At 31.1% G+C, this 14,986-nt stretch overlaps 1 protein-coding gene and 1 long non-coding RNA gene across 4 annotated transcripts; both read right to left on the minus strand.

Moving 5' to 3' along the window:
* Positions 1 to 3,549: 3,549 nt before the first annotated feature.
* On the minus strand, positions 3,550 to 4,488 carry LOC127149771 (sister chromatid cohesion protein SCC2-like). Its single transcript, XM_051085642.1, has 3 exons — positions 4,292 to 4,488; positions 4,120 to 4,189; positions 3,550 to 3,889 (listed from the first exon to the last, which is right to left on the minus strand). The coding sequence occupies exons 1-3, from the start codon at positions 4,472 to 4,474 to the stop codon at positions 3,843 to 3,845; spliced, it is 300 nt and encodes a 99-aa protein (XP_050941599.1). The 5' UTR covers positions 4,475 to 4,488; the 3' UTR covers positions 3,550 to 3,842.
* Positions 4,489 to 5,259: 771 nt separating this feature from the next.
* LOC127149772 (uncharacterized) lies at positions 5,260 to 7,179 on the minus strand. Of its 3 annotated transcripts, none has more exons than XR_007821440.1 (4): positions 6,479 to 7,179; positions 5,702 to 5,864; positions 5,441 to 5,563; positions 5,260 to 5,323 (listed from the first exon to the last, which is right to left on the minus strand). It is a non-coding gene; the product is annotated as an uncharacterized LOC127149772 (long non-coding RNA). The 3 variants fall into 3 exon arrangements; XR_007821441.1 differs by having other exon boundaries at positions 5,702 to 5,832; positions 6,479 to 6,534; XR_007821439.1 differs by lacking the exon at positions 6,479 to 7,179 and having other exon boundaries at positions 5,702 to 6,043.
* Positions 7,180 to 14,986: the final 7,807 nt, after the last annotated feature.

Raw genomic sequence — 14,986 nt, forward strand, 5'->3', positions numbered from 1 at the left:
ACAAACTTTCCACTCTACAATTTAATTAAATAACATCCATAATTATTTAATTTAATTCAACTTCAACAACACTAAAAATCCACAACTTTACTTAATTCCCTTAACCTACCATTTAATCAAAATCTCAACAAACACCACATGCCAAAACCTCTAATTAATTAAATATTCATCCAACAAATATTTAATTAATTTCAATTCGCACCAAAATCAAATAATTCTCATTAAATGAATTCAAAATAACGTCCAATAAATTAAATCTAATTTTAAAAAAAAATTAAGATAATTGACTCCAAAATTATCTTAATTTTGGGGGCGTTACAATATGATTGTATGCATGAGTGTTTATATGAATGTGAGCTATGTCAAATGGGATTTTTCACAACAAAACAAATACTTTCTCGATTGCTATTAGTAGCTTATGCTTATTGATTCTCATTCCTTATCTATTCTTGGCATATTCTATTTATGAACACTATTAACTTAATATCTGTCTGCATTTAGAAAAAAAAATATTTGTAATGCACAAATTTTGGTTGTAAAGTAGATATTGTTCCTTGGTAACTATTTTTAGCATATGCCTGTCTTTACTTGTTGAGCAAGCATGTTTAGATGCTTTATAAATTACAAATTGTTACGAAAAATTTTCATCGATGGTGTCAGCTATAAAAATTTTGCTTGGATTCAGTTTGTTGTGATTTATGCATATCTTTGGTATTGACTTTTTGTTTGATTGTGTTGAAAGAAATTTATAGTTCAAAGTATTAGAGGTTTGGTCACCTTAGATTTGCAATTCCATTTTTTTTTTACCCTCCCGCATTATAATTATAATTGTATAGAAAAACATGTGCTTGTTTAGTTATACAATGCTAACATTACTCCTTAGCTATTTTGAGGTAGGTTTGGAGCTTTCATTTGTGTTATGGTTGAATCTTCTTTCTTCATTCCTATTTTTGTTTACAATTTGAATTTTGAAATGAAGATATAATGCTTCAAATACTGAATAGGGATCAAGCTTATTTACTTTGTATGAAGAACGAGAGTGTCACTTAAACACTTTTTAGGAACCTCTTTTACATGAATTATATTACATGATGTGTTTTATTTAGTTGGTGGATTGTGTTACTCCCTTTAGTTTTTTGTTCTCAAGCTTCACTTTGATCATTTTAACCTCTTGTAAAGTGTTGAACCTACTTTGTAACTCTTGAAAACTATTGTGTTTTTATTAGGTCTTGCACCAATATCCGATCGATCTACTATAGTGATGAAGCTACCAAGAAAGTGATTGATGTTTGGTTAGTGACAAGTCTTGTTGTAATTTCGTTATTCACGACAATACCTTGTTGTATTTAGTTTCTTTGTAAAAATATATTACCAAGATTTGGTTTCTATTTTGCTTGTATTTGTCCCTTTAAGGAAATTCGATAGATTTCATGTACTCAATTTCTTTGTAAAAACATTATCTATGTTAACTATGTTATATATGAAAGTTCTAATATTTGCAAAGTTTTGGAAATGATATGGTGAACGATTTTATATTTGATGAATATTGTCGTTTATTTGTATTTATGGAACAATTATTGGACCACTATACAAGACTAATGAGAGCATAATACAAGAACAAAAATATAATTGAATTACAATTAAAATATATATATATAAAAATGCTTAACAATTTTAAAATGTCATATACAATTGCATTCTTGACGGTTTTTAAATGTCATAAATAATCATTTTCTTAACAGTTATTAAATGTCATGAAAAAGTATATTCTTGACGGTTATTAAATTTCATAAATATTCATATTCTTGACGGTTTTGTCATGGATACTCGTATTCTTGACGGTTTTAAATTGTCATGAAAATTTGTATACTTGACTGTTATAAATTGTCAACGTTCAGTATTCTTGACGTTTTTACCAATCGTCAAGGACTTTGACTTTCTTGACACTGACTTCAATGACATTTTTAAAATCGTCAAAAATAATAATCATTGACAATTTAAAACCATCAAGAGAGTGCTTATGTAGTAATTAATATACAAAAACTATTAATGCTCATTTATTACTTAAATTATTTTTTAACAAGTACAGATTACGATGTTACCTCGGATGATTCAAAACTTTCTTCTTCGAGCCCTTCTATCTTGGCTGACTATATCAACAATCCAGTTTACTATTCTCAATTTTTTCATATCAATTCTTTTCACAAAATAGTTTTACGCCGTACTTAAAGTAGGCATGATTTCATATGCCCATGCTAAAATGGGGAATACAAACTCACTCAATGTCATATATGCATATCACACTAACGAAAAGTTGTCTTGTGCATTGCATCAACTAAAAGGTGAAAGGCCAATCTACCCCAATGATAAGTTTTAAAAAGCTCTTTCATTATCGACCATCAAAACATGTTCAATGTCTACGTATAGATTAGCATATTTTGGCAAAAGAAAGCTCTCCAAAAAAATATAGTTGGACCACTTTTAGGTAGTCATTGTCAGCCCTTGTCTTGCTAACCTTAAAGCTGACATTAATAAACACTCTCATTATTTTATTCTCCCTCAAAATACATATATTTGATATGAACCCTCCCTTGATCTAATCCTGGTTTATCTGAAGTCTGTCCACAGTTGAGGCTCGTAATTAGAACAAACTCTCTAAGACCAAATTTTAAAACAACATTCTAAAAAGAAACTCAGTTGCTTGCAAGATTTAGGCTTGCACTGTCTTTGCATTAGATGCATAATTTATTGTGAAGATTGATTTGTAATTGTAAGAAAGTGTCCGAAATGAATTTCTCTTAATTTTTCTAAGAGAAGATCACTAAGTTTTTCCTTGATTTTACAAATGATATCCGACTTTGTTTCAAGGTTTATCCGTAGGGGTACAATCCTCTTTGATTTTGGCATTAAAGTACAATAATGTATCCTAAAACATCAAAACCCATAATGAATACTATATTCACTACAAGAAATTTGACCTTTAATGTCGGTTTAAAACCGACATTAAAGGGCTTTAATGTCACTTGACAACCGACATCTTTGCGAGCGTTATTAAAGGCCTTTAGTGTCGGTTTAAAAACGACATTAAAGGCCTCTTTAATGTCGGTTTAAAAACGACATTAAAGGCCTCTTTAATGTCGGTTTAAAAACGACATTAAAGGCCTCTTTAATGTCGGTTTAAAAACGACATTAAAGGCCTTTAATGTCGGTTTTCAACCGACATCTTTGATAGTGTTATTGAAGCCCTTTAATGTCGGTTTGGCTTTAATGTCGGTTTTAAACCGACATCTTTGATAGTGTTATTGAAGCCCTTTAATGTCGATTGGGCTATGATGTCGTTTTAAAACCGACATTAAAGAGGCCAATAATGTCAGTTTAAAACCGACATCAAAGGCTTGTTTTTTGTCCATTTTTAGAAATTTATATTTATTTAATTGTTGTATTATTGTCCATTTTTTATAAACCAACATTGAATCCAACAAGTGAAATTAACTACAAACTTGAAACTACAAGTCACATTCCGTAGGAAACCATATTATTCAAGTCTGATTCCACCAACAATGAAAATGCTATTAGCACTTGCACATAAATCCCATTCATATCTTAAAGCAACAATAAATCCCATTCATATCTTAAAGCACATAAATCCCATATTATTCAAGTCTGATTCCACCAACAATGAAAACACGCTTGTAAAATTAACTGCAACCAAACAGAATTATATAAATTCAAAAATCACGACATTTTAAAGGTCTCGAAAATGCTTCTTCAAACAATTATTAATATTGGAAACAGGCACTAAATGCAGCAAGGGCTTGACATTCCTCTTCCTGAACTGTAGCTCAAACCTTATCTAGAAACTTATCATCCTCCTCTAGTAGAAAATGACCTGGAAAAATATACAGTTATCTACATTCAATCAAGCACGACAAAAACAATTGTTATCTACATATAATATCGGAACGCTCAAAGAACACTATTGTACAAATATCTAAATGATATCAAATATCTAAATCAACCAAAAACACTCTAAATCTTTTTAGTGGTTATAGGTAAATGATATCATCAAAGAAATTAAAGATGTAAATGTTTTGAGAAGCAAAATTTATAAACACTTACCAACATACAAGACAGTTATGAAATTGCACCAGCTACTAATCACAGCACCAACCCACAAGCTTACTATGGCCTGGAAATACATTCACATTAAAGTATCCACAAAAAAGTCGTCCAGGTTAAGATGGTTGTCACAGACAGCTTTCTAGTAGAATCATAATCCAGAACTTTTTACCTTGAGGGCAATTTGACGAACTTGGCCATTTAAATCTAAGCTTCGTCCCAGAATCCTTTCCCAATACAACTGAACAATACCACCACAAATGTTGGTATCTCCGGCACCAGCAACAACAGGTACACTTTGGCCACTCTCCACAGTGTCAGGGCCAGCTCCATCACCAGCTTCATCTGTTCCCATTTGACCTTCCGCGTCGAGAACGCAATCATACATATTTTGCAATGCTTGCATCTGCCCAGAAAAATAATTCAATCGTATGCCCATAACACTCAAGGACAACCAGAGGATATTATCCACTCACCTTAAGACGAACATCAGAACCAGATGACAATGATTCCTCTATAATTTTCCCAACATCTTCTTGAAGCATAAATTCAGGCCTCGCAATAAGAACAAATCCCAAAGCCTACAAAATATAGGATGCCTCAATACGGAAACAGATCAGAAATAATCCAACAGAAAATAACAAGTGAGAGGATACCTACAGCGCTCTAACCCTAATAACCAAATCCTCCGTCTGCAGGTACATCTTTAACAAGCTAAGGCTCTTTGTAATATCAACATTCTTATTGCTAGAATTGCTCAACAAAGGACTACCATAGCGAATAAGTAATCCAAGACAGAAGAGTGAGCGTCCTACTAGCTGCAATTTCATAATTCAAATTTATATAACTATTATCTTGTATGCAAATTAAGTGTTTTAAAATACCAACTTTTATTAAGTGTTTTAAAAAACAAAGTCAAAGCTTAAAAACTAAAATTGATAGTCTTTACAAACTTCTTTTTGTTATTCGAATTTGGTTGAGAATTCAAATCTAGAAATCATGTGAAAAAAAGTCATTAGGTAAAAACCAACAATTATAATTGTAAAAGAAACTAAATGATTATTGAATAAGACCTAAGAAATTTTCGATCCTAACTTAGAATTTGTTTCCATATACAAGCGTTGGGAATGAGGATACTTACCGAGGTTGAGAATCTTGAACAGAAGGTGAACTTTAAACTTCTACTTCCATCCATCTTAGCAAACTGAAGGTTAATAAAATGCTATAAATTTCAATGCACAACCAATTGACTCTGCAGTACGCCATAGCCTTGATGGTATATGCAGATGAGTTAGAGACAACAGCTGTCGAGTTGACTTACAATCACGGTGTGACACAACAGCAACAGCAATAACAAATATGAAATTCATATTTTCCAAGTTTATTAATTGATTATTGAAGCTCCAGTAAGTTCCTATGTAAGATCTCGTTGAAGTTGATAAAACTGAAACAGGTTTTTAGCATACCTTGTCAAATTGTTTCAAAGCTTTTGATTTATGTATAACAAGATAATGGTAATAGGTACACATATGCTTACAAACTGTAATAAACGATTAAGCCAGGGGATTCGTGTTTAATTCACCTGAGGATTTCTACATGCTCGACCGTGCCACAATGAGAGAAAAAGTCATAAACATCATTCTCTGTGGCTTTAGGTGACAAACTTGTAACTTCAGCAGTATAGCCCCCATTGTACATGTTTCACACAGCTTTCTATATTGAAAACTTGAATTAGAGCAAAATACCTGGGGAGTTCCACCAGTTTGTTTAGAGAAAACTGAAATATCAACTACCTCTACACTTCATATTCATAAAACTTTTTTTAACACCTTTTACCCCCAAACAAAATGTTCCAACTTGGTATATGATGACTCTGACATCCATAATTATAATTAATGGTCCAAAGTTATAATTTATCACTAGCAGGCTTATCCTAAAAGTGTTGCTTCTAGGATAAGATAAATTTATACAATTGTAAACTGTTAGATATTCATTATAAAACTAAGTCTCTATAGTAAGAACAATGCAGGTGGTTAAAAGGATAGAATATGAACACCGGGGAAAAGTGAAGAAAAAGTAAAGAATGAGAGATTCCCAGAATATTTGAGCAAAAGGGTACATAGAAAAGGAGGAAGTTCAAAGCAAGAGCAAGTCATTCACACAAACACACACAAAAGATGAAAAATTTATAGAAATTCCCAAAATTGATCCACAACCCAGATCTTGAAAGGGAAACCTAAAGCCAACCCATTATCCAAAACAATCAAACGAAGGGATAGAAACATAGAAATCGACACGAAAGACATGAAAAATAAAAGAAAAGTTCAAAAAATTAATAGGAAGTTTTGTCAAGGCGTACCTGATTGAAAGCTGAGAGAGAAGAAAGAAGAGAAGAAGGGGGCCGGGGAAGGGGGGCTGAGCTGAAACCAGAAAATTAAGCCGACATTTTTTGGTTTTTGGAATCAATTTGGTTGGTGATTGTACTGAAAATTGTATTGGAAGGAGCGTGTAAGGCACGCAGAAGATGTATTGGAGCGTGTGAGAGAGAGTGAATGAAGAAGCTACGAGTTTTGGAATAAAGTCTTATCTTCTTCGTTGGAGAGTTTTTCTGTTGGCAGAGAATCCCCCCGTCATCAAACTCTGTAGCTTTTAAACTCTCGTACACTAGTGCTTGATGTCCAGTTTTATGAGACGGTGAGACAGTATCGGCGAGACAGTATCGGCAGCGACGGTGATGGAGATGGAAGATGACCCATTGACGATGAGACAGTATCGGAGTAGTCGGAGCCATTGACGGCAGCGACGGTGAGACAGTATCGGAGTAGTCGGAGCCTCTGGAAGGCGGATTTCACGGCGGCGATGGTGAAGGTGGGGAATATGAAGGTTTTGACTGGAAGCCAAGGGGAGATTAAAAAGTGATGAGATTGAGAAAGGAAGAAAGGGAAGAAATGTTGAGAGAAAACCTTCTTTCGTAGGGTTTGGTAGAGAAGAAAGGAGAAAAGAGTAAAGTTTAGGGTTTGGTAGAGAAGAAAGGAGAAAAGAGTAAAGTAAGAGAGAGAAAAATTCAACTTTTTACAAAATTAAAAAAATAAAAAATAAAATAAAAAAAACCTTTAATGTCGGTTCTAAAAAACATGATGTTTAATGAACCGACATTAAAGATAAAGCTTTAATGTCGGTTTAAAACCGACATTAAACATCCGCTTTTTGAAAACCGACATTAAAGCTTATTTTTCATTTTTTCCACCCGACATTAAAGACCAGATTTCTTCTAGTGATTATAAGCTTGTAATACAATATTCGATAGTACATTTGATTTGTTGTAAACATGTGATAATGCATAAGATTAAATAAATTGTAGTTAAATTCTTCTAACTAAAGAACTTACGTAAGTACCAGAGTTTTCTAATATCTATCCAAACTATAACTTAAATCTATATGCAACCAATCACAAACCATAATATTTGCAGCTGTTGTAAGTATGCACTTCTGCGAAAGATTAGATAAGTTATAATTAACGTGTTTTTGTTAAAGAACTTACATCAATACCATGGTTTTCTTACACTTATCCGAACTAGACTTTAGTTTATATGGAACTAGAAACAATTCATAACATTTGCAGCTATTCAGTATTCAACATACAATCAACATAAATAGTAGTGATAATAGAGGTTATTGTATTTAGTACAAACCTCACTTGTTTCTTTAATATTATCAATCTTTTATGTGGCATGTTTTATCTTTCTTTCCTTTTTCATGCTCTTTCTTAACTCTTGCCTTCAAGGATTAACATTCTGTTAAGAGTTTATATACATCAATATATTTGGTAAATTAAACAAAGAAACATTACTTTTTAATTTTATTGGTTTGATATTATCTCTTCTTGGCTTTGTCAAGGCCATCTAACTTCCTCATTTGTTTTATTTTCAACATTTTCTTCTGTGTGGTCTTCATCATCTATTTCTCCATTAGTGTCATCCTGCATTACATTTAGGTTATAATGTTTCATCATGAATATATAATTACAACATAATTGTATTCTTTAGTACCTGTCTTTCTTTGATATCTTTGCCTTGTTCGTCTATATTTATCTTTGTTTTTCTTTTACCTTCTCTTGTTCCTTTCATATTATATAAAACAATGTTCATACATTTAGGAAACCATCCGCCTAGTAAGTGTTATTTAGCTTAAAAATTGAACTTTAGTTACCTTCTTATTCGTTTTGGTTCTTTTAAGTGTTCCGCTTACGTCAACCATTGCTTCAATTCTTTGTCTTTTCTTGCGTATTGGGTTGCTTGTTTTTTTCAACAAAACCAATTGTCATTTAGTTTGTTCCATGTATGAAATAGATAATCAATTAATAACTCAAAAGATAGAATTAATTTATTTTTTTCAACGAGAATTCCTCGTCTCCACTACTTAAAGCTTGAATTGTTTCACTTTATTCCGTCTTCTTTCTAGTCATCCCTGAAGCACACAACTGATCACCGCTTCTCGTAGTCGTCATCGTCTTCTTGACTTTCATCCCTTTTAATAATTACGAAGAAGAAAATGTTTTTAAACGGATTCAGGCATTCTGTTTTAATCCCAAGAAAATCACCTCAGATCTCTATATTTATATATTATTAAAGAAATAATCAAATATTATCTATTGCAAGTTAAATATTTCTCCTCGACCATTTTTTATACAAATCATTCGTAAGTTTGCTTCAAAATATATTTGGTAAGGATATTTTGTAACTTTGCCGTTCTTCTCCAAATGTTGTATGCTTTATGAACCGAGAGTTAGTGTCTTCGAAATTCTGAAGATGGAAGGTTATTACAGTTTGGAGATGGAGTAGCTCGAAAATTGAGTGTTGGTTGAAGATGGAAGGTTACTGATTGGAGATTGAGTAGCTTGAAGATGGAGTGTTGGTTTGGAGATAGATTGTTAGAATTTGCAGACTCTGAGCTTGAAGATGAAAGGTTGGATGATTATGTTATGAAGATGGAAGAATGGTTAAAAAAAAAGTTGTGTAGTGAAGATGAGAGGTGAAACCGTAGGTTTTGAGCTGGAAGATGAAGGATTTGAAAGTGTTAGATTGAAAATGTCCATTGAAACACGCAACAGGATTATTATCTTGAGTTGTTTTAAAGTTTCTTGTGCAGAAAAGGTGTGAAATTATTGAAGTGCTAAAAAGGTTATGATTTCTAGGAAAGACAATTGTTGCTCCGAAAAGGAATGGAACACAGAAATTTTTTAACCTCATTCTAGTTTTTGTCTTATTCTAGTGGTAATTTTGTCATTCACATAGTTTTAATGTTTATGACCATTTTCACATTTAACAAGATATAAGTTACATTTACTTAACTTTTCATCTCTTTATTATAACTTTTTTTCAAAATTTTATAATTTTCTCTCTAATTAATTATGTTATTTAAATTTATGCAAATTTATTCACATTTCTCTATGTCCTTTAACATTTTATTTCTCAACTATTCACATTTCCTTATCTCATATTAACTCTTTTTTTTATCTATTTGAGCCTTCCAAATTCTTACTTTTCAAATCTTTGGATATAAATATCTCATTATTTATTTTTATTTTCGCTAATGTTCATAAGTCACAACAAAATATTAGGGGTAAGAAAGAAAAGCAAATTAAATTATGCTTTTCTATTTTTTTTTTTTTTGTCTATTTTTTATATAAAAGTATGATTGTGCATATTATTTATAGGTTTCTTTTTAGTACACAACAAAAGTTAGGGAAACTTAAACTACCAAACTCGTGGTTGACATGTAAATATGTCTATACTCTTTATATTTAAATTATGTAATAGTGAGATTTTTTTTTTAATAAAACCATGGGAATCTTACTCATGTTTTTTTCTTCATTTAATTTTTTTATATTATAAATTTTAAGATAGTATATTATGATATTTTTAAATTTATTATTCATTTTCCACTCATTACGATGTGAATATAAAAATGATATAAATATTAAAATATTAAAATGACTGTTCTAATTTTATAAAGTTAAGTTAAAACTATAACTTTTTTCGTATGTGATTTTCACGTGCATTGCACGTGTTGTTTACTAGTTTTAATTAAAAGTGTAACTAAAAATATTTGAAAATAAAGGTTGTAGTTTCCGTGTACAAGTTTTGGAGTATGTTGAATATTTATTATATTTTGCAAATTTTATTTAAATTGATAGAATAACAAAATAGAAAAATATGAAAAAAAAAATTACTGGAACAATGTCTTGAATGTCCCTACTAAGTGAAAAGATTAAAACCTAAATACAATTGTTCAAGAAACCACAAATACCCTATAATTAAAATCAAACTCCCAAAACACAATTAACACCTATTACCATCAAAGCTCCACATAATTTATGCAGTTGTTTCGTATCTTCTTCAAATCGTGCGCGTTCAGGCAGAAACAATTGGAGCTAGTTTTCAGCTTCGTCCCCTTCAAACCCTTCAAAGTCTTCATATATTTGATGCAAATCAAGGGATCCACAACTAAAAAACAGAACATGCGCCAATGGTGAAACTCATCGAAAATGCCACTCGACCCATCTATCCTTTTGTCCATGCTAAACCTGTGAAAGTCGACTAAATCCGACTCCAACAAATGTTAGAACGTCAAAACTTGCCGCAAACCTACGACCAACGTCGAACGCCATTAAACTCTGTTTGAAAAACCCCATTGTTGCTTACATCAAAACTCCAACGTCTTCCTCTCCGTCAGCCGCACTTTTCTTCTCTCTTGTTTGCAAGAAAAACTTTCTCCCTCTCACTGTGTTTGTCTCTTGCGTCAGCTGCCCCCCCTCTCTCAATCTCATTCTTTTCTTTTCTCAAATAAAACCTAAAAGAAGAAGATTCAAATAATTGCAAAAATTTCACTGAGACATAATTATAATTCTAAAATTTAAATTCAAATTGTTATTAAAAATATATATTATGTATTATTTAATACATTTTTTACAATATAAAAAACTGAAAAACGTATATTTATATTTTGTATTATTTTACGTGAGGATCTAAAATTTACATTCAAATTGTTATTAAAAATATATATAATGTATAATTTAATAAATTTTTTAAAATACAACAAAGCTGAAAATCTTGTGTGTGTGTATATATATATATATATATTTGTCATTGTTATAGGGGAGGTTGTTGCAATCTTGCCTAACAACAAAATAACATATTTAGTTAAGATTTACCAAATTTGAATGTTGTTTGCAAAATACACTGTCTTCGTGCTATTTCCAATATATTGTCTCATTTTTCGAGCTATTCAAATACACTGTATTTGGAATATATGGATTATCTTATATACAAGGGAATGATACTATATCTTAATGACCAAATTTTTTACCTTTTTGTGTGTGTCCCAAATCTATTGTTTATAACATCATTCAAACTCGACATATACTATATTTGAAAAATCTTAATTCTATTGGTTATTATAAAGTTCGGTAGTTAAACAACCATGATTGTGATTCAATTACACTATTTAGGAAATCATTCTTATTCTTGGTTTTCTAACAAATTCATCTTAACGTTAAGTCTTTTGGATTGGAAAAGTATATGATTATATGAGCAAATAAATATTAATATTTTAATATGTGATCATGATATAGAACAAATAATTTATCTCATTATTTAAAAGCATAATTTACAATGTAATTGTGTCAGCAACATATGATATACATTATGTCAAATATTGTTATGTAGTATGTACAAATACAGTGTAACTCTATAGAAAATCAACGGAATCAAATTTGGCCAATTTAACAAATAATTCAATTTTTTTAGATTAAGAAAAAAATGAAATAAATAATAAAATAAATGGAACAAATTAAATATATTCAAATTTATACTTTCCTTATATTTTCCAAAGCTCGATGACATATCCTAGATTAAATCAAATTTATTAATTTTTTGTTAATAAATAAATAAATTTTGAGATTATCAAAACAAATTAAAACTAATAAAATATTTTCCTATATCAAACTAAAGGGTTGTTGTGAAAAAATACCAAAACTAATAAAATCTCAATTTCAAATTTCAAATCGCACATTTCTCTCAAGTTTGTTATAAAAAAAATTAATAAATTTTAAATTCAAATTGTTATTAAAAATTTATCTTTGTCATTATTTTAAGATTATGTAAGATTTGAATTCAAATTGACGATTTAGGATTTGATATAAAATCTAAATTCAAATTGTTATTAAATGTGTGTACTATGTATTATTTAATAAAATTTTGATAAATATTATGAAATATAAAGAATCTGAACCTATTGAATTTATATTTGTCACTATTTTAGGGGTATTATCTAAATTTTGAATTCAAATCATTATTAAACATAGCTATTATGAATTATAGAAATAAATTGTTAATTAATTGATTTAAATCCTAAGAATCTGAAAATCTGGTAGAAATTACCCCTATATTTTTAGGGGATGTTGGTGCAATCTTCTCTAGCAATAAAATATCATGTTTAGTTAAGATTTACCAAAACTGAATGTTGTTTACAAATACACTGTATTTGTGATCTGTGATATTTTGTCTCATTTTTTAACCTATCCAAATACACTGTATCCGTAAAAATGAATTATCTTATATAAAGAGGTATAATCATGTATAAAAAAGTCAAAAAATCTGCAGTCGACACTTTTGCTATAAATCAAAAGATTTTCGAGATTTGTTATTTTTTAGTTTGTTATTTACTATTTTGTTATTTACACGATTATCTCTATTTGTAATTTAATTTGCCGAAAAGAATAGGTTTGCCATTTTTCCAAAGAGGCTTTAACTAGAATGGCCTAAAATGATAAGGCATTTTACATGTTGGGCCTTAATCACTAATAATTTTCACAAATGTCCTGAATGGACTGAAATATTTCATAAAAGTAGGGCCTAAATTACATGTTTACCCATTTTGATTACTAATGGGAAAGAAAATATAATAAAAAAATAAAAAGGGAATGTGCAGGGACGTTAGAGGTATGAAGTAGGGTTTCGTGGTTACTGTTTTGGCATTTACAAATTTCGGGCAAGAAATCTTATTACGAAAAGCAGTAGCCTTCCTTCCATCTTCATCACTTCTAATTTCTGTAGAAATACATTAGGGTTTATTCTTGGTTAAGTGTAAACCCGATATTTTCTTGGTTTAATTTCTTTAAATGTGGAAAGAAAAAAAAAAGAAAAAGAAAATGGAAATTAAGTGTAAATATATATATATATATATATATATATATATATATATATATTTATATATTAAATAGTTTTATTAAATAAAGTAAAGAAAAGAAAGAAAAGAAATGATAAAAAGAAGAAAAGGAGAAGAAAATTTCATTTTTTCTTTTCTTCTTCTTCTTCTTCTCTTCCCTTCACCGCCAAGATTTTGAAGACATCCAAGTTCCATTTTTTTTTTTCTTTTTCCTTCTTCAATTTGCAGGGAACTTCTAAGAGAGAGTTTGGAAGAAGAAGAGAAATTTTACTAGAATTTTTAGGTTGAAGAAGAGGAGGAGAACTCAAGCAAAGTGTATCAATGGCTGAATTTTAATTCATTCTGCACATCACTGGTTTTTAATTCGGTTTGAACTCTTCAAAAGGAATTAAGAGGTGAGATTTACATTTACTGAAAGTTAACTCATTTTTAAACAAACTTTATGAAGAACGTTGGAGCAAATTCGGATATTCATTTGGTGCTTTTTGATGAAGAAAACAGGGCAGTTGGTTTTCACTCGAAATCAGGAGGTCTCTGGTTTTTCTTATATTTCAGAGTGTATCGGTGGAGTTAGAATCTTTATTTGGTATGGTTGGAAAGCTTATTCAATTTACTACAACTTTCATGAAGAAATTGTAAACCAAAAACGACCAAAAACAACTTTCATGACTTATGAACCAACCGTCCTACGCGCATGAGCCGCCTTTCGAGTCGTCCTGCACGCGCGAGCTGAGCCGATTTCTGCTTTCTGGTCGAGCCGGTTCGCCTATCTTTGAGCCGTCAGCCTGCTCCAGTCCTTTGCACCTAGTTTTGTAGGTTGATTGGGTTTTGGAATACCCAGTTATGGATTTAAAATTTGTTGGATCTCAAATAATTTAATTTTGGGCTTAAAATTAAATTATTTCTCTCAAGGAGCATCTAGAACCATTTGATATTAGAGCGTGGGACTTCTCCAATTAGGAGCTCAAGTCGCAACTTCGACCTAAGGTAAGTTACTTCATTAGAATGTCTGGAGTTTTTAATCGATTGGTGATCAAGTTGTGAGAATTTCTGTTCTAACTAGTAGGACGTCGCTGCTGGGAAAGTGTGACCTTGTGGTTAGGAATCCTTGAGCAAATCTTCAGGTAAGAGATTCTACTACTAGCTCTACGAGTAGAATTAAGAGATCGCATACATTCTTGGTTATGCACATTGATGACTTGACTGCATAGCGACATGTGATTTGATGAGGATATGATATGATATAATGATGCGATTTGATGTGATGATATGACATGATGTTGTGGTATGATATGATATTATGTTTTGATATTAGGATGTGACATGATAACGTGATGATGCTATGTTATGTGTATGTCATGGTTAGGGTGCATGTTAAATTAGCCTATTAGAGTCGTACATGCATGGGTGTCCTTCGGGATCACCACCTATTTAGGACTGCGTAGTCCAACGGGACCGCCAGTCTGGCATGGATATAGATATGATTCAAGTGATTCGACGGGATCCTCGCAGCCCGATCGTCTTAGTGTTTCTTCCGGGTACGCTACAGACCAGTTTGTCCTAGGTGTTCCCTTGGGTCACGGAAGACCAGATTTTGTTCCTACGGGAGCACATGTTGCACGTGTTCAGGAACGTGCCA

This window comes from Cucumis melo, chromosome 6 (assembly GCF_025177605.1).
Source record: "Cucumis melo cultivar AY chromosome 6, USDA_Cmelo_AY_1.0, whole genome shotgun sequence".
NCBI classification, from domain to species: Eukaryota; Viridiplantae; Streptophyta; class Magnoliopsida; order Cucurbitales; family Cucurbitaceae; genus Cucumis; species Cucumis melo.

What these genes read in the sequence shown, in the direction of transcription:
- LOC127149771 (XM_051085642.1), bottom strand. Translation starts at nt 4,474, where the DNA reads ATGGGAACAGATGAAGCTGGTGATGGAGCTGGCCCTGACACTGTGGAG. An exon ending in TTCGTCAAATTGCCCTCAAG is followed by an intron (nt 4,190 to 4,291) that starts GTAAAAAGTTCT and finishes ATGTATTTCCAG; the next exon opens with GCCATAGTAAGCTTGTGGGT. An exon ending in CATAACTGTCTTGTATGTTG is followed by an intron (nt 3,890 to 4,119) that starts GTAAGTGTTTAT and finishes ATATTTTTCCAG; the next exon opens with GTCATTTTCTACTAGAGGAG.